This window comes from Phaseolus vulgaris, chromosome 9 (genome assembly GCF_000499845.2).
Source record: "Phaseolus vulgaris cultivar G19833 chromosome 9, P. vulgaris v2.0, whole genome shotgun sequence".
Lineage (NCBI taxonomy): Eukaryota > Viridiplantae > Streptophyta > Magnoliopsida > Fabales > Fabaceae > Phaseolus > Phaseolus vulgaris.
Window position 1 is genome coordinate 22,224,961 of NC_023751.2, and position 20,360 is coordinate 22,245,320.

The window sequence follows — 20,360 nt, forward strand, 5'->3', positions numbered from 1 at the left end:
CTTATTATTTATCGTAACTGTAATGCATGCACGAGTGCAAGGCTTCCTTATCACTATAGCAACTCTTCCCCAAGCATTAAGATACAAGCCTCTTCGCCACCTGTTCTGCCTTCTCCTTTAGCATATACTTTTAACTGTTCCCCCTTTTTTACTAAACCATGGATGCTTCCATAAAAAATTATGTACAACATTGAATCACCAACTAACCCTTTCAGAATGGAAGCCCGAGAAATGTTATGAGTGTGATGTTAATAAAAGGGGTTCTTATAGATTATCACTAATATTCTCTTTCCGTGTTTTCTTTTATAAGAAACAAGTTATATAATAATATATATCAGTTGTAGTTTTAAATGTGGAGGTTAAGCAAACTCTCTGGCAATTATATGTAAGTTAAAGTATAGTTTTTTTGGGTGTAATAATTAAAAAGTGGACAAATAAGTGACATTTACTGTGACTTTAGAAACAAAGAGAAGGGTGAAATAGAATGATAATAGTTTACATAAAGTGTGTGTGTTAAGTGCAAAGACTAAGACCCCTACATGTAAAACAGGGGAGGTCAACTGGTGCAATGTTCCTTTTTTATTAATAACAAGTCTTTTCAGTTAATTAACCTTTTCATTGTCCTTTTGACGAATTTTGGTAGTGCCAAGACCATGGGTTTGGTGAAATAGTATATGAAAGGACACCCAAACGAATGTCAACAATCTCAAAGCATAATTTAATTATAATTGCGTTATAAGAATGAAAACAATAATAATAATAATAATAGTTCAGCTGATTAGGTGTTTGATGTTACCACCCCATTTCTTCAAGTGCAGATGAAGTTCATCAGTACGAAACATTAATGGAAAATTTAATAACGATAAGAGCGTTTACCTACAAAGATATGCATTTAACTACGGTATGTTTAAGAAAACAGAAAATTAAGGAGGGAATACAAAACCAAAGTATGATTATAAAAGGAAATGAGATAGAAGTAAAAGTGTTAACAATGTTCAATGGTTAAAGGCATTTTGTGAGTATTGGTAGAAAGTAGAAATATTACGTTTTCCTATTTGAGATGGGATTGGGAGATGTGGTTACCTTTACTCTAAATCCAATGAACAATTGCTTTCTTTAACCTAATCATCCCTATCAATCAATTATCAACAACTCTCTCTAAAGTGACAATTTTTCTTTTTGGGTTTTTTTTCATTAATAATTGCCTTTTATAACACAATTCCAACTTAACCATCAACCATTTTCTAACTATTTACTTCTCAATCAAGTGCTACAATTGCATCTCTCCTTTCTATAATAGAGGGTTGTCAACTAGAAATTCATAGTTTTTTTTTTTATATATATAATTAGAAATTAATTAATATTATATAGCTTATATAAAAAATAGTTAATATTACGTCACCAGGCGTGTAAATAAACATTTGCTTAAATTAAAAAATCCCTTCCCCTATTGATATTATTTTTTGCGTTAAATTTTATATAAATTGATTTAAATTAGTTTATATGAAAAAAAAAAAAATTCTTCTCCTATAAATGTTTATAAAAAAACTTTATTAAAACACGATCTTAGTCTTTGTTCATAAAAAATATATATAACAGTCTTGTAGTTTCAGCAAACTTATTCTTGTACTGCTACACTAACTATATATATATATATATATATATATATATATATATATATCTTGTGTCAACTAAAATAAAGGAGAGATTTTTACTATTCAGATATAATTTCACAAAGTTATTTAAATGGTTAAAATTTTAAAAAATTATTAAAATTATGTTAAGGTTGAAATAAGATTTGAGTTGAAATATGACATTACTTATCTATTTTGGTAATTTTTAAAATTTTATTTACTTTAATAATTAATAAATGAAATTTCATGTGAATGATAAAAATCTCACTAAAAAAAGTGTTGAAGTATAAGTATAAATTATTTATAAAGTTTATAAGGTAGGAGCATTTTCTCCTGCAATGAAACTGGAGAATAAAAAAAGGTGAGAAATGAGGAGTAATGATAAAAGAAAAGAAGTAGATAGATGCAAGAGTTGGTGAGTAGCAGATAAGTGAAAGAAACTGAAAGATGAAAGAAAAATTCTGAAGGAAGTTACTGCCTCACTCCTTCTATATTGACTCAACTCCTCAACAATGCCATCTATCAACTCTTTCTGCATCTTCCATCCCCTTCTCTCTCTTCTTCACAACCCTCCAAAACCTCACACATTCACCTCTCTCTCCCTCTCTGTGTCTGCACAACAACAACAACATTGTTTGTCTTTTCAGTTACTCTACTTTAACATTGGTATATAACTCTGATTGTTATGTTTTTTTTCCTTCTGGAGTAAATTTACCATGCATGCAGTCCTTGTCTTTTCCCTTCTATCAGCTTCTTTTTTGTACTTCTTTCATCTATGTTCATTCAAAACCAATTCAGATAAATGTGTATATCACCAGATATTAGCAACTTCAAGATGTTAAACTAAACACCTTTAATGGTTTATGGACTTCTAATTGAGTTTTCTGTTAGTTGATTGGACCGTTTTTGTTCATTAGAAGTAGATTTGTTGGTGCAGGTAAGAATAAAAATCAGATGGTTGCATGCCCCTGTAGGTGAATAGTTTATATGAGAGGAACAATGGGTGCTTCTCCTCATTCCGTTGAAGCTCGACACCGTTTACCTGCATCCATGTGAGTTAGTTTCTTCTTATTCTTTCTCTTCTCTGGATCAAAGGTGCTTTTTTAACATAAAGGATTCCCCACTAGCTTCAAAACTCACTCCAAATAATCATGTTCTTTGCTTGGGACCTATTATCATCATAGAGATAATAGAGATGAGATTCTTATAAGATTTTTTTTTGTAAAAGTTGAGTTATACTTATTAATTAATAAGATATCAAAATCATTTAAAGTTAAATAATTATACGAGTAACCTGTAAGAGTAATATTAATAATCATAAATTCCATATGATAAAATTACTGGTTTTTATAACAAATGTTTTATTTTAAATAATTCATATTACGACATTGTAATGTTTTTATATTAACTATATATGAAAATGATATTCTCTAGAACTTGTTAGAGCATTGATTCTTTTACATATTCTACATTTTCAAATCATTTTCTATTTTTTTTTCCTGTTATATCATTATTACTTATTGTACTTTACTTTGATTGCGCGTTGAGTAACATTATTTTAGATGTCTAAAAATAATTTCTGAACTTGTTACGATTGCGACTGATATATGTTAAAAGGGTAATTTATTTGGTCTTGTTATCAGGCATTAAGGTACATTTCACCTTATAACTAGGACCCATCTCTTTTGTATGAAGTTCTGTTTGAGGTTAAAAAGCCAACTTTTTCTCTTCCTTTCACGTGAGATTTGTTTTGCTGCTTTAATTTGTTTTTGCCGAGGTTAGGAATCGTAAAACTATGCGTGGTTTTAGATAAACTTAATCTGTGTTACATCTTATATTTTCTAAAACCAGCAGTGTTTACTTTTTGTGTCATGTTCATATATTCATGATGTCAGAGACAGTATTTGTCTCCTAGTAACCTATTAATGTAAACTGGTACAAAATTCATGATTGAAAGAACTGCGTGTATAAGCTCAATTGCATGCATGCACCTAGTTAAAGTATTTTGTAATGTTGTCAAATCCTTTTCAAAGAAGTGGAAGAACCTGCGTATAGTTAACATATCTTCTGGAAATGACAGTGACATTTTATCTCAAAATATTTCTTATTTACTGTATAAGGAAGCTGAGCAAGCAACCACTTCCATCATTATCTTTCTACCCTCTCCATTATTTCATGCTTTAGTGAAAATGTATATAGCCAAAGAACAAGTCTGTATCAACAGTGAGTCACTTAGGGAGCAATATTCCAAAGATTCACCAACTACATATATAAAACAGTATAAACCAGTGGTTGTCACAATTTACAAAGTTGTTTAAGGTTTATTAGTGTTTATGAAACAAAGGAAAGAATGCTTTTACAACCTTGTGGGACACTTTACGATTTCATTTTGGTTAATTTAACTCTCTTGCACATGAATCAAATCAAATTCTATACTCACAAAATAAAGTGGAATAATTAATCAGTTTTATACTCAAAACTTGTAGGGTTTTGCATATTTCAAAATTATGGGGACATGTAATTTTAAATTAGCATTACGTTACGAATAGTGTTTCCTGAAGTTAATAAGTATAAACAAAAATAACTAAATTTATGCTAATTAAAAAGGTCAATAACATTATTTAATTTCAGTAAATAACTTTTTAAAAACATTCATCATTAAACCTTGTTATTATGAATAAACAGGAGTCATTAAAAATAGAATCACAAAAAGGGTGTTTCAGAAATAATTTTATTAAAAAAATAAAATTAGTTATATTTGTTTATATCTAAATTCATCCTAAATGGCAATTTTCTTTTATAACCTTAAGGGTAGAGGGAGTAACTGTTTAATGTAAGGGAGAAGTCCAAAAAGCTTGAAACTTTTTCTATATGTTTTCTGCATTTACTGGTGTGAAAAAAAAAACAGAAGGTATGTTTCAATCTGACAATGCTTTTTTGAGTTCTTTAATAAATCATATATCTGTAGTAGGCCCGAAAATGAATCAGTCATGCTTGCGTAGAGCTTAAGAATGATGAATGATGATGATCAAGTTAATAAATTTGGAACAGAATGATTGCTGTGTGAGACTCATCAATTCTTTTATGTTAGATTTCACTTCATCTCTTTATTCAATTATAAGCATTAAATGAGTGATTAAATTAATTGTGGTGATTCGTGGATGTCTCTTTTTTACTTAGCCAACGAAATTATAACCATTGTGCTTTGTTACCTCATTAGATGCAATCTATTAAGTGGTTTTAATGTTACCTCATTATATGGCACTGTTTCATCTTTGTATCAGTAGATTCCAAAACCCTCTAGGCACATGTTTTTGATGAAAAAACAGGAATGTAATTTTATTCTGATGTAAAACCAAATCAAATAATGTGCATGGAGAAAGATAACACAAACATTTCATTAGAAAGCTGTCTTGAAAATCTAAGATCAATCAAAGATTAGAGTTGGGGCTGATACTGAGCAGTATATCAAACCTTGTGCAACTGTTTGATTTTCTTATTTGTGTAATGAATTTGTGCTGAATGATGAGTTGGTGCAGTGAAGATTTATACAAACGAAGATTGCCAAGAAGCAAAGCAAATGCAGAGAAGCCTTTCCACTTATCAGTTCAAGATAGGAGCTCAAGATGCAAGTTGTCTTTCTTAAAATTCATCCTATTGATAACCATAAGTGGCACTTTTGTAACACTGCTGTATTCTCCAGAGGTTTACAATACCAACCATTTATCAAGCTCAGGCTCTCGGTAAGTAAATCTATTACTCTACACTTCCAATTATTTTTTTATTCTTAAACAAACAAAAACTTCATTTCATGAACACAATTTCTAACATTAGTTCAATGCCCTTTAAAAGTTTCACTATATTAAGGATAAGCTTGGTATCTCTTAAATTAAAGCCAGAGGGGAAAATTATAAGAAGATTCCAACATTACATTTTTACACAGACTATACAATGCATTTCCTCCTTTTTCTACCCTTCCATTGCCTTCTTAGTTGTTCCAAAAGTATTGTATTAACATCTTTGTACATTCACTAACTTCTTAATTGTATAAAAAATACTACATCATGTAAAATATTGAAAAAAAACAGGAGAATTGGTTGAATTAGATTTTTTTGTTGGAGTACAAATGTAATTTACTCAGTAAATAATATATGCTGAGAGTGTAAATATTTTTTACAGTTTCACTGAATCACATATTGATTTTTATAATAATTATAGAGAAAGACCGATTTTTTATTGATGGGGCTTGCTTTCTAAACTCAACTTTTGTCAGAATATCTTAAATTGATATAAATTACCACCTCTTATCAGATTCAACGATTGTGATTTTTTCACAAATTTCTTATGCAAATATGCGAACTCCTACCAACCTGGTCTTTGAAAATGTGAAACAAACATTTTCTTTGTAACAAGAAAAGAACCAAATCTTCATCATTAGTTTGATATAGACGAGGTAAAATTGAAGTGTTGACTCCTAATGTTTGAGTGTGTCTCCTAACTTTGCGAACAGGTGGATATGGGGTGGTGCAGATCCTCGTTACATATCCAATGTAGACACTGACTGGGATGACATACAGAAAATTACGGATAAGCTGACAGGGCAAGACGAACTTCAAGGAATTGGGCTTGTAAATTTCAACAAGACTGAACAAGTCCATTGGGAGCATCTTATTCCTGATACAACACATGTTGTTCTGCCTCTGGAGAATGCTGCAAGAAATGTGACATGGGAATCCTTGTACCCGGAATGGATTGATGAGGAAGAGGAAACTGAAGTTCCTGTTTGTCCTTCTCTGCCTACTCTTAGGTCCCCTGGCATAAGACTTAACCTCATTGCCGTGAAGCTTCCTTGTAGGAATGGAGGGAATTGGTCCAGAGATGTTGCTCGTTTGCACCTTCAGCTTGCAGCTGCTGCCCTTGCAACCTCTTTCAAAGGCAACTACCCTGTTTATGTGCTCTTCATTACCAACTGTTTTCCAATACCAAATCTGTTTACATGCAAAGAACTAGTTGGACGTGAAGGGAATGTGTGGTTATACAAACCAAACTTGAGTGTCCTGAGAGAAAAAGTCCAGCTTCCGGTGGGGTCTTGTGAACTTGCACTTCCAATGAGAGGCAAAGGTAAGTTGTACTCTCTTTCTGTCCCTTAAGATTCTTGAGACAAAATATAAAGTAGTTAGTTAATTGTTGTAACTATCTATGTTTCACCAACAAGGTTTTAAAAACTCGTCTGTGATCACAATTTGGTTCTCTAGAACCACAAACCGTAGTCACAATTTAAAAGCTAGATCGCAAACAATAACTTGTTTACATTTACAACCACTTTCTGGATATTTTGATGATTGCTGAAGACTCCCAACTCCCAAAGACAATAAACAGAAGTGGACACTAGAGGAACACAGAAAGTGACCCTTTTCTTCCATGCTTATCATACTACATTCTCATCCATGATCATGAAAATTAAAATGACATCTTCGCAATGTGATTATTGCATCTAGTAGTACTATTGTATGTACTACTACTACTATTGCAAGATACTAAAGGAATTTAATTAATTGGAAGCAGAGTTGGCTTACAATGGGAATGCTCCTAGAGAAGCCTATGCAACAATTCTGCACTCAGCTCATGTTTACGTTTGTGGGGCTATAGCTGCTGCACAAAGCATCCGCATGTCTGGATCAACTCGAGACTTTGTAATACTTGTTGATGAGACGATCAGTGGCTATCACAGAAGTGGTTTGGAAGCAGCAGGATGGAAGGTTAGAACAATACAAAGGATCAGAAACCCCAAAGCTGAAAAAGATGCTTACAATGAATGGAACTACAGCAAGTTCAGGCTATGGCAGTTAACAGATTATGACAAGATAATATTCATTGATGCAGATTTGCTCATACTAAGAAATATAGATTTCCTATTTGGAATGCCAGAAATCACCGCCACTGGAAACAATGCCACTCTCTTCAACTCCGGTGTCATGGTGGTTGAGCCATCAAATTGCACATTCCAGCTCCTGATGAATCACATAAACGAGATAGAGTCCTACAATGGAGGGGACCAAGGATATTTGAATGAAATATTTACTTGGTGGCACAGGATACCAAGACACATGAACTTCTTGAAGCATTTTTGGATTGGTGATGAGGAAGAGAAGAAACAGATGAAAACTTTATTGTTTGGCGCAGAGCCTCCAATTTTGTACGTCCTGCACTATCTAGGTGTGAAGCCATGGTTATGCTTCCGGGACTATGATTGCAACTGGAATGCTGATATCTTTCATGAATTTGCAAGTGATGTTGCACATGCAAAGTGGTGGAAGGTGCATGATGCAATGCCTGAGCTTTTGCAGCAGTTTTGTCTCCTGAAATCAAAGCAGAAGGCACAGTTGGAGTGGGATCGTAGGCAGGCTGAAATAGCAAATTACACGGATGGGCATTGGCGAATAAAAGTTAAAGATAGACGCTTGAAGAAATGTATAGATAATTTATGCAACTGGAAAACCATGTTGCGGCACTGGGGTGAGACAAATTGGACGGATGATGAGTTTTATACTCCAACACCACCTACCATTACCAAAACATCTCTTTCGGCTTTATGAGTTCTCTTCTCAGTTGCCCTTTATAATTTCCTCGCATGTGTTAATTTCCTAGTGTTAGGAAGAAGGGATGACGGAAACATTTTTCCTCATACATATTTTTTCATGCATAAAAATGATGTATTCTCATTCTGATCATTTAGTGAAAGATTTCTCCACGAATCAGTTTTACAGGAATTTACCTACATGAATCAAACAAGAATCTAGTAATATAGACAACAGCTCTAAGATGGATACATAATCGTGAGATATGCATGAGTAACCAATGTTTTCATGTTTGAAAAGTACGAGCGCAAAAAATGAAGGATAGTACAGAGATCCGGACAAAAGAACATTTTTTAGGAATCATATAACTCACACAAACAGCTTAGATTGGTATAATTTATACTGTAGCTTCACTGAAATTTCTGCAGACCTGCATCCCAGTGCAGCCACCTTACTCGAATGCAAGTCTTTCTAACTGTAACAAGCATTATTCTTTGGTTTGAAGATGCATACCTAGTCATTTCCTAATCATAAAGCAGTCATTGGTTCATATATTAGAGAACTTATATATTTCAAAGAGTGAGTTAGTTACTGTTTTGCAAACATTAGTTGTCCCTTTCTTTTATGTTCTGTGACCGCTCGCTAATAGTCTTGATTGTATATCAGTAGGACATCTTTGTATGCTTTGAGGATTAGTGAATCCTGCTTCATTCTGAACGTAACAAGATTCATTCTCTCTATTCTTGGTTATTGATCTCAGCATATGATTATTGATTTTTCAATTCAATGTTAATCTTTAGCAGTTTTCATCTTGGTTTTATTTGATACCTCTTCTTACATCATAGTCGGGGGATTCTTCATTCTTCTGTAACCTACAATAGACAACCAATTTCGTGACAAATTCAGGTTGATAAATCATGGGTTAAATATGTTTTTTCGTTAAATATGTTTTTTGGTTCTAATATTATAACACTCAATTGGTTTTCGTCCTAATATTATAATACGAAATTGATTTTCATTTTTGTCCAAATTTTAGACCATACAAATACTTGTATGAAAATGATTAGATTGAATTTTTCTGTACGCGAAATTGATTCAATTTGAAGTTTATTTCCATACTACAAACACCTGAATGATGTCTAAAGTTTGAATCAAAGCAAAAACTAATTTCGTGTTATAATATATAGACTACAAACATATTTAACCCGATAAATTATTAGTGAGTTTTCCTAAAATGTACACTTGGTTGATTTATTTGTTTTTGTCAACTAATCCTAAGTTAAACCAAACAGTAAGTCGCATTAGTTAATAAGGTTTAGTAACAAAACCTATGCTGTCATTTTAGCTATATAAAGACAATAAGATTTTACTTTTTTTAAGTGGAGAACTAAATTGAAGGCTCATTCCATAGATGCACAATGACATCCAAAATGTAATCTAATCATCGTGTCAGTCAATGAAAGGTGGACAAGTGAATTGCTTTCAAAACGTCTCAAGACCTTTCGGCAGAATGTGACTGCCTCCTACATTTGTTCAACTCCATTAAAAAGTATATCATGTCGGCAGGTAGATCTAACTATAACATTAAAAATTTCACATGGTATGCAAGCAAACGATTCTTAGGGCACCAAGTGGTCTATGGACACTGGTTGACCACATGCACATTTAAGTGCAAACACTTTCATGTTAGTCCATCGTCTTAATGTGAATATGGGGACCGCATAAAATGGAATCAAATAATTAACTTCTTTGAAAAAAGGGGTATGGTTCATATTCAAAAAGAAATCATAGCCATTTTCTTATGTAGCTAACGTGCTGGAAAAGCTTTTGAGTGATGAGGTCTTGTACTCCTAAAAGCTCTGTAAATTGGTGAAGATCAAAGATTATAGTGACCTTTTTGGAATGTCCCAATAGAAAATTTTATAACAACCTTCTATTAGACAATATATAATTGGAAATAAATATCACTTTACTAAATAAGTTTTACGAGAATAGCTTATTTTTTTCAAAATAATTATCAGAATAAATGCGAAAAAATCATTTCCCATATCATTTTCCTACGACTTTAGGAAAATGAATTTTAGTCCAACAACTCATTAGAGTGAGTGTTAACTCCAACTCATCTAAAAAATAGATTTAGTGAACAAAAGTTTACCCCAATTCTATAATTATATTTCTAATTATGTGAAATCTGCAACATCATTAAAATAAATAAAATATAAATATATTCAATTAAGGGTGTACACAATGAGTAGGATCGAGTATGAACCATAAGTGGATGAGAAAAAAAATCCCCACTTACTAAGATGATCCCTCCTCCCATTCCTCAATACATGGTCAGTCCTAGGACGGCCTACTGACTGAAATGATGATACCAATCATCTCCTTGAATGAAATTCTGATATGAGTAAGAGAATACGTGCTCGGCTGGGACCTGGTTACTCCAGGGCACCCTCTGAGTCAGATTTGAACCAGGTCCTGAGTTCTCAAATTCCCCATAATAAAGCGTGTTCAAAGCAAAATCCCCCGTCCATGGCATCCATCCCTCTGGTGTGATAAGGGTTTCAAAGAATGTATGTATGAAAACTGTTCTAGAATACTCCTTCCATGGCCTCCCCAGATAGTTTTTGTGAACTTGAGGTTTGCTATAATACAATGCCATGTATTCCTCGGTACCATTAACCAAACAGTTCTGGAAAACAAATCCTGTTGACTGAGCAGGGTCTGTCCTACCGTGTGCAGTAACAGCATTGTTCTCACCCTTCTCTGGTCTGTCTTGCCGGGGCCGGACTAGGATTTCACAGTCTTGGAAGATTGCTGCCGAGTTCCCAAAGATGAAGTCCACGTTGCCTAGTATGCGGCAAGATTTATAAAATTGGCGCAGGGAATGAGCATAGAGAGTATCTTGGTTGCCTATGAATTCACAGTTTTCGATGACAGAAAGATCACTGTCTGATCTGAAGGCCACTGCTTGGTGAGCATTAGCACCAGCCGTGTTCTCAATCGTGAGATCCTTTGCCATAAATCCATCCCCAGCAACCCCTGCCATATTAAATAATTAACTCATTAACAAATCTTCCCCCCTTGCATGTCAATGTAATCCCAAATCTTCATACTAGTTTCCAAAAGTAGTTAAAAACTTGCACTTTATAACCCAATAGTTACTGGCATAGTCATATCCTACTTGATGTTGAAGCAAGCAAGTGCTATTTTTTTATGAACTTAGGATAGGGAAAAAACATTAGCATAGTTCCTTATGCTCTGTAATCAGATAAGTATTTTATGGCAATAATCTATATCTATTTTTAATACAAACTTTTATTAAATAGATTAGTAAAGAAAAATTCTAATTTATTGAAAAACAATTCTGAAAGTACATGACGAACTGCGTCTAAATTATGTCCTGTACTCGTATCTCTAGATTAAGAGTAAAAATTCCATATTCGTTTAAGAAGTTCTTTTTTGTTATTCCATAAACGAATCACTAACAACTGAAAATATCGCTAAATTTTCATGCCACAGAATTTGTATCCATTATCATCAAGTGTTACAGAACTTGGCTATAAAACTTTTCAAATAACTTTTAGTTTTGTTCTCCCGTCAAAAATTGGAAGTTGACATCAATGATTGATATCAATATTTCAGGCGAGTTTTTAAAGTAAAGTGAAAATGCAGTTAATATTAAAAAAACAGGAAACTCAAAAAGCATACATAAAAAAAAGCATGAAAACCTTAAAGACAGAAAAGAAAGAAACTGACCAACGGTGGCAGAGCTGTAAGTGGTGATGCCGGGCTGGGCCACGTTAGCAGATCCCGTGATCACAGTCCTACCCATGCCATCCCCCAAGAACACCACATTCTTCTTCCTGTACGGAACCCTCACCTTCTCTTCATAAACCCCTTCCTTTATATATATCACAAACCTCCCTTCCGCATTATCCGGCGCCGCGTTAACCGCCGCCTGCACCGTCTTGTAACAGTCCCCACCCTTACACACCACAGCGTCCGCCTTCAAATTCTCCGCTATCTTGGGTAGCGCCCCGAGTCCCGGAGTCCCGGAGGGCTCCCAGAAGCCGTCGCGCTCCGTCATTGGCGGCCTCCACGATGCGGTGTCGTTTCCGAAGATGTCGTAGGAGACCATCATGCTGAGAGCGTTGCTGGAGAGGGTGACGAGAGACTCGAGGAACGACATCGTTTCGGCGACCAGCGCGGTGTGGTTGATGTACTTGAGGCCGTTCCAGCAGCCGTACTGGTAGCCGAGGGAGGCGCTCATCCAGGCGCGCGCGTCCTTGGTGGCGCCGCGGAGGAGTGCGGCTTTGGCGAGGTTGGTGCGGTGTCTGGAGTAGTGGAGGACCTGGCGACAGCTTTTTGCGTTGGTTAAGCGGGTGCGGTTGTTCGCGGAGGCGCTTACAATGGAGCGCACCTTGGATCGCGCGGTGACGAGATTGGAGGAGGAGGCTCGGAGGGCGGATTGGACGATTTGGAGAGGGGTGGGATTGGGAGGGACTCTAGGGCTGAGGGAGGCGTGGCATTGGGGAGGGAAGCGCGTGGCATTGCAGGCTCGGTGAATCTCCACGGCGGAGGAGTGAGGGTGGAGGTTGAGGAAGAAGAGGAGGGAGAGGAAGAAGAGGGAAGCCATGGAGAGGATGAGGAGGAAGAGGGTGGATCTGAGGATTGAGATTGGGAGGAACGTTGGTATGGGTTTAGTGGGTTTTCTCATGGTTGGTTGAGATTAATTTCAGGACTCTGTAATAATTGGAAGTAATTGGAAGGGAGTTTTTGTTTTGTTTTCAGTGATTGAGAGTATTTTTAGTTCATTCAATGTCACTGTGACGTGAACAAACAGTAACCATTGGAATGAAACCGATGGATGGCGGGAAGGGATTTCACAACACAACACACTCCGTTACTATTTATATTTACATTTAATGAAGGTTTTTTTTCTTCTAACTTTTCATTTTCTTATAAATACTTGTTTCTAAACAAAAATTCAACACTCTTGTCTTTTTATAGTAGTTTTGAAATGCTACTAAATATACACATAAATATCAAGATTAAGCTATTGGGAAATTTACTACTTTGGTATAATTTCTTGAAGAAATTATTATAATCGACAAATTTTAATTAATTACAAGAATAGCTACTTCAAAAAAAAATTGTATTTATATTGACGTCTATTTTTTAATATCGTTGCATATACTAGTGGCATTTGCATATATTATTATAGATTTAAGCATCACAAACTATCTATAATATGACAGTTTTATATAAATCGTTACAACCATGTCACTTAATATTTTATATAAAGTGATATTTTATGCATGTAAATGATATTAGTTAAAATTGTTTTAGTGTTTTTAATTGAAAAACAATTTTATTGTAAATAGTATGTAAACAACATTTTATGAACGTTATGGAGATCCCACATCGACTAGAGATTAGAGTGAATATAAGTGGGTGCAAACCTCAATCCCATGAACCGGTTTTATGGGGTTGAGTTAGGCTTAAAGTCCACTACGTAATGAGAATTTTAATTATCATTATTATAACTACGTATGAAATGTGGTACACTATTTACAACATTTATAATTGGAATATTAAATTAATGTTATTTATCTATCAATTTATAATCTTATAATTTAATAAAACATATTTTAATAATTATTAATATAATAATTCAAAAACGTGTAATAAAACATATTCATTGTATTTTAAACATAGATCAAAATTCATATAATGACACCAAAGTACTAAATACTGAAGTTAAATGTTCCACTATCCAAATACATCAAATTACCAAATATAGTAAAGTACAAAACACATGTTATTATGTAGAACGTCAAACTATAAACTTCTTGGTTTAATTCATACCAATTTTGCTTATTTAAAACAAACAATATCTAAAGGTGGTAAAAATTATTCTGTAACATTTATAGATGATTTTTCTATATACACCAAAGTGTATTTAAGTAAACATTAGGACTGAGATTGATTTAATTAAGAAAATTAATACTTGGACCTTAGTAGATTTGCCTAAAGAAGCAAAATCCATTAGTTGTAAGTGGATCTTTAACATACTAATGGATCCATTGAGAAATATAAAGCAAATGGATTAATAGCGAAAGGTTTTACTCAAAATCCTAACATAGATTACTTTGATATTTTTGCTCCAGTTACTAGGATTTCCTCTATCCGTGTTTTGTTAGCCCTAACATCTATCCATAAGTTAGTAATTCACCAAATGGATGTTAAAATAGCCTTTTTGAATGGTGAACTAGAAGAGGAAATTTATATGACTCAACCTGAAGGATGTGTAGTTTCAGGTCAAAAAAAGAAAAAGTATGCAAACTTTTAAAATATATGTATGGATTGAAATAAGCACCAAAACAATGACATGAAAAAACTTAATAATGTTTTACTTTGTGAAGATTTTTCTATCAATGATGTTGATAAATGTGTATTCTAGATCTGAAAATAGTGAATGTGTCATTATATGTTAATATGCGGATGGCATGCTAATTTTTGGTACATGTGATGATATTGTTTTTAAAACAAATTTTTTTCTTTCATCTAAGTTTGAAATGAAAGACATGGGTGAAACAAGTGTGATTCTAGGAGTTAAAATCATAAGGAAGGGAGATAGTATATTACTATCCCAAGAACAATACACTGAGAAACTTCTTAAGAAGTTTGATTACTATGACTTTAAGTCAGTAAGCACCTCTTATGAAGCTAACTCTAAATTAAAGAAGAACAAAGGAGAATATATTTCTCAAACTCAGTATGCCCAGATAATTGAGAGCTTATTACATTTAATGAGCTTTTCTAGACCAGATATTGCTTATGCAATAAGTAGACTGAGTAGGTACACTCAATGTCTTAGTTAGGATCATTGGGATGCACTTGTGAGACTCATGAAATACTTGAGAGGTACAATGGATTATGTCATTAAATATAGTGGACTTTCCGTTGTGCCAAAAGGATACAATGATGCTAATTAGAGCTTTGATGCATTACATCTTTTTCCAACCCAAGATTTATTTATTTATCTATTTATTTATTTTTATTTTCTATCTTTTGCAATATGTGGGGGATTGTTGTAAATCTTAGATATCACAAAAGATATCAAAATAGAGTGTTGTGAAAATTAAGCAAGTGTTGCAAAAGTTACGTAGCAAACGTGTCGAAGTTTTAATTCAAATCTAAGGGGAAGGTTTCTCATACCCAAAAAACAAATGGAAGTTGGATTGTTTTTCTCTACAGTTTCAAGTTGTTCTAGTGTGACCCGATCACCTAGATCAGAGGAGCGACCTTCTCCTTTTCTGGCAACCTCCTCCTTTTCTGACCGATAACTCTTAAATTAGTTAATTTGTTCACTGTTCTCCATCTATAAATATGTGCTTCTCTTTGCTCCGAAAAACAAATCTCACTCACAACTTTTTCTCTTCCTTTTCACTCCTTTATTCTTTTCTTTTACTTTCTAATATTTTTGGTATTCTAGGTTTTTACTCTAGAGGAGTTTACTTGCTAGTTCAGATATCCTCGGGATTATCCGAGAAGTTCCTGTTGTATCCTAGGGGACTTACGCAATACACTGCGGATAAGTCCTTATAGACAGTGTTTACCCATGTCTTAGGAAACCAATATTTTCATGTTTTCAACTTTAATTACTACATGTACCAAACCATTCGCCTTTGGTGCAAAATGTTCCAAAACATCTTACCTAGAAGGCAAACAATGTTTGCATTTTGTTTTTGATAGTTGCGAGCTCACTTTCCATCTTGACTACCTTGTCCTCCATATTTGGTGAATGCACTAGAGGAAGAATAGTTAGTGAAATGTAGTCGAGGATCTCTTAAGAGAAAGGTTAGCACAAGCTCCATATGATAGTCCTCTGACTCGACTTGGATGTTCCTTCCCAAATATGAAACCAATTGAATCATCTAGGGATATATATCTTATGTAGTTTCTAAGTTTTCCAACATTATCTCATCATTTTTTCTGCATAAAATTGAAATAATTGGTAATGACTTTTATACCAAAACAACACAGTTTTAGTAAGCAAACAAGTTAGTCCAACAATAATACCAAAATAGCACATAGTTTTATCAAGCAAACCAGTCAGACTAGCAACAATACCAAAACAACACAAACACTTATACTAAAACAGGACATAGTGCATTGAAACACACACATATTGAACCAACAAACCATAAGATATTTTACATAGGTCAACGACCTTTAAACCAACATACCACATATATTGAACAAGTGAATAAAAAGAATAAAGTTACCCTCAATCTTCATAGCCTCATCATTCACATAGTTTCCATTTTTTCCTCTCCTGTGTTATATTTCACATTTTAGTTCGTCCAATATTTCTACCAATCTCAATTTTTTTTATATTCAAGAAAATTAATATAAAAAAATCATAATATATTATAATTGATAGTAAAATATAAGTAAAAAAATAACAAATTATTCCTTCTTCTTAACAAAGACATATCACCACCAATGTGAGCAATAGTTTGTCTTTTTCTTATATCTCTATTTTTATTACACATGTTCTTCAAAGTGAAAATGAAATCAACTTTTGGAAAATTTAAATTCAATCTTATTATAAATATCTAACTGTGGAAAAAATTGTACTGTCGTGGAAGGCATAACATGATAATCAACAAATATAGTCCATTGCTCTATGTTAAGACCTTTTGGAACGTTCTTCACAAGGTCATTTTTGCTCAAAGAGTCATAAAGTTCATTCCAAAACTTGCAAAACTTCTATTTTGTCTTGAAGTTTCAAGTCATCTTTTATTCACATTCCTTAGGTTTCTTCTTTCCAGATTTTGTGAAATTTTGTCTCGGTTTTGAGAATTTTTTTATTTTTATTTTTTGGTAAAAAAATCTCAAAAAAATCACAGAAGTAGATTGATATGGTTTTTGCTAATTCTTCTTCACAAAAATCTCAAAAACAACACTTTGTGGTGTTGTTGCATAGTTTTGGCAAAGAACAACACAGAGTGAACACAAATATTTTTGAAAAGGATCTTATTTTTTAAAACTTTTATAAAAATAAAGGGTCTTATTTTTGTTCTGTTTTCTTTTTCTTTAATTTTATTTTAAGGGAACTTGTTTCATGTTTGTTTGATGTTTATTGTAGATGGATATTTGACCCTGGAGAAAAATAACACATAAACAGAGGTTGATGTCATTGAATGTCATTCAGGATCCGAGGACAAATCCTTCTCAAGAGGGAGGGAATGCTGAAAACTCATCCAGCCTCGAAACATTTGGCTAAGAAGATTGGAAGCAAAACAATGAGCTCAGAAGACTCTCATCTCAGAGAGAATTAATTGTTGTATGCTTTTCCATTTTTTCTATAGTTGTATAAACACTTTATATAGTAGTATAGGCTTTATTTTGAGTTTTGTATTTGGGTCATTTTCTTTGACCATGTTTTAGGCCAATTTTGATGACCCATGTATTGGGCCAATTTTCATGGACCATGTATTGGGAAAATTCCAGTAGGGTGTAAAATAGAAAAAAAAAAGTATAATTAGAGTTACAATTGGGTCTCCTTGGATCCAATGCAACCCTAGACCATATAGGGTGCACAAATAAATTACTATAGTGTAAATAGAAAACATGGAGTGGCAAGGAAGGCATGAAGATCCACATTTCATCCTCTCAATGGAGAGGACTCCCACCAATGCCAAAAAGGCCATTTCTCTTCATGGGAATGGAGAGGATTCTCTCCAATTAGAGGACACTTGTCAACCTCTAATTTGAAAGGATTAGCTCCAATTAGAGATAGTCACTTGTCTTTCTAGGAGTGGAGAGATTTTAGGGTTAAAGCTTGCTCCTTGGTTGCGCATAACAATATAAATACAAGTGCTAGCCCCTTGTAAATCAGCTTTGATTGACTAATGAATTATTGCACAAATTCAACCTCAATTGTCTCTTAGCTCCCTCCTGGTTAACACTTTTGTGAGTGTTTTGGCAAGGATTCTCTTAGAAGTTTGCCTCACATCTTCTAAGCATATTTTCCCTATTTCATTTCACCTTCATCCATGGTTCAATTTTAGCAATAAAAATTACAAATATTTCTCACATTCCACAACAAAGAACTAAACCAAAAGAAACAATGCAAATCAAGCTAGAATTGCATCATTCATAAGCTTCTTTTACAAGAGGCTAACACATTTATTTATAGTGTTAGGGTTAGCTCAAAAAAGGAAAAGTTCAAAATAATTCAAATTCAAAATAATCCGTAGATCTAGAAGAGCCAATGAGAGTGTGTCAAGTTGAGCTTATGCTTTCCATGTGCCTTGATCCTCTCAAATGAAAGGTTGCAAGTGTCATCCTCTCATTTAAGAGGAATCTCTCAAATGAGAGGTTGACAAGTGTCACCTCTTCATTAATTCAAATCCTCTCCATTGAGGAAGTGTCATGTGGCTAGTTACACTCTCCATGCCTAATCACACTCCCCATGTCTTGGATGTCTAGGGTTTACATTGGGCTTAAAGAAGCACAAATATAACCCTAGATGGTTTATGACATCATATGCTAACCTTATTCTACACCTAGCCCAAATACAAGGCCCAAAACCTACACTATTTAGCACAGTTATTTTATGCTACTAGGTCCAATACATGGCTTATGAAATCCTAAACAACTTTATACAATTATTTAAACTAAAGTTTGACCCAAAAAATAATGTTGACTAGTCTCTTCTGAACTCAGCCAAAATTAAGTCTTTTTGTATTCATCTAACCAAAGCTCTAATTAATGTTTAGATGACTTAGAGGTCTTCTTGGATATGCTCTGTACATTTCTTCATCCTAGAGTTGTCCTATTGATTAAGCCTACAAAGATAAACAAAAACTCAATTAGACTCATATTTTCAAGTAAGTCCATAACCATTTTTCTAATCTTCATCCTCCTTATTTCATGGGTGTGTGTGACTGGACGATTTCCATAAGAGAATATGTATGCAACTATGTATTGGCATGAACTTCAAAATTTGTCATATTTTTAAGGAAAATAATAGTTGTGCTAATAAATTTGTTAACTTAGGTGTTGATAATAAGTTAGACTTCTGTTAATAATATTTTATGTCTGATTCTTTTAGTTTGAATTTTTTCTATAACAAATACCAATTTTCTTTATTCCATAGATTGTGTTCCTTTTTCTTACATGAGTTTTGATTTGGTACTCATGTTTATATATATATATATATATATATATATATTTTATGTTATGTTTCATGTGATGATCGATAATTGATGAATTTTGATGTATAAATCTAATTAAGATGTCAAATTTTATAATAATGCCTAATATAAGTTTTTTTAAAACAATAATAATAATAATAAACCATGTGATTAAAATTAAATTTCATCACGTCCTTACATGTCTACTTAATATTTTTTTATCAATTATATATTCAACATGATCTAGAAAGAAGTAAGAAAAAAAAATATTAAAATAAAAATAAACATTAATAACATAATTAAACAAATAAAATATTTAATAATTATATTTTATTATTATAAAATATTTAAAATAAAATTAATAAAAATTTAATTAATTAGTATAATTTTTTATATTTTGTAAATTAATTTTTTAATGTATTTTTATTTTGAAATTATTTTTTATTTATTAAGTTTTATAATATTTTTTATTTAAATTTGATTAATTATAATTTATATTTTTATAAATTAATTTTATATTAATTAATTTTAAAATATATTAATATATAAAACATTTATTTTAGAAATTAATCAAATCAAACAACAAATATTTTGTTCATTCTTTTTTAATTTTTAATAATTTTTTCTCAATCTAAGAACCTCAATTCTTATTTTCTTTCTTATTTTTTTTATTCTCTAAAAAAAATAAAAGATGACAAAATAATTAGGAGACAATTTTTATTTTTAGCTAAGTTAACCATCACATTTTTTAAAAATTTTCTTGCACATTTTACTTAATTATTCATTAAATTAATTGACAATTTATTAGTTTCTCTTCTAATTTTTTGGTATTGTGCCTCTACTTTGTTTTAATAAAAACATTGATTTTGATATATTAAAATATTTTTAAATATTAAACTTAATATATATTGAAAGCACAATAAAAAGACATCACC

General features: G+C 32.7%; 2 protein-coding genes across 2 annotated transcripts; one reads left to right on the forward strand and one right to left on the reverse strand.

Moving 5' to 3' along the window:
• Positions 1-1,953: 1,953 nt before the first annotated feature.
• On the forward strand, positions 1,954-8,389 carry LOC137822000 (UDP-glucuronate:xylan alpha-glucuronosyltransferase 1-like). The gene is made up of 5 exons (XM_068626839.1): positions 1,954-2,300; positions 2,572-2,686; positions 5,174-5,377; positions 6,145-6,755; positions 7,200-8,389. The coding sequence occupies exons 2-5, from the start codon at positions 2,622-2,624 to the stop codon at positions 8,228-8,230; spliced, it is 1,911 nt and encodes a 636-aa protein (XP_068482940.1). The 5' UTR covers positions 1,954-2,300; positions 2,572-2,621; the 3' UTR covers positions 8,231-8,389.
• Positions 8,390-10,414: 2,025 nt separating this feature from the next.
• On the reverse strand, positions 10,415-13,100 carry LOC137821804 (probable pectinesterase/pectinesterase inhibitor 51). The gene is made up of 2 exons (XM_068626560.1): positions 11,972-13,100; positions 10,415-11,254 (listed from the first exon to the last, which is right to left on the reverse strand). The coding sequence occupies exons 1-2, from the start codon at positions 12,930-12,932 to the stop codon at positions 10,566-10,568; spliced, it is 1,650 nt and encodes a 549-aa protein (XP_068482661.1). The 5' UTR covers positions 12,933-13,100; the 3' UTR covers positions 10,415-10,565.
• Between the last annotated feature and the right edge of the window lie 7,260 nt (positions 13,101-20,360).

Bases quoted from the DNA above. Each gene is read 5' to 3' on its own strand.
- LOC137822000 (XM_068626839.1), top strand. From the start codon at position 2,622: ATGAGAGGAACAATGGGTGCTTCTCCTCATTCCGTTGAAGCTCGACAC. The intron at 2,687-5,173 runs GTGAGTTAGTTT...GAGTTGGTGCAG, and splicing joins CACCGTTTACCTGCATCCAT to TGAAGATTTATACAAACGAA. The intron at 6,756-7,199 runs GTAAGTTGTACT...AATTGGAAGCAG, and splicing joins ACTTCCAATGAGAGGCAAAG to AGTTGGCTTACAATGGGAAT.
- LOC137821804 (XM_068626560.1), bottom strand. From the start codon at position 12,932: ATGAGAAAACCCACTAAACCCATACCAACGTTCCTCCCAATCTCAATC. The intron at 11,255-11,971 runs GTCAGTTTCTTT...TTAATATGGCAG, and splicing joins TTACAGCTCTGCCACCGTTG to GGGTTGCTGGGGATGGATTT.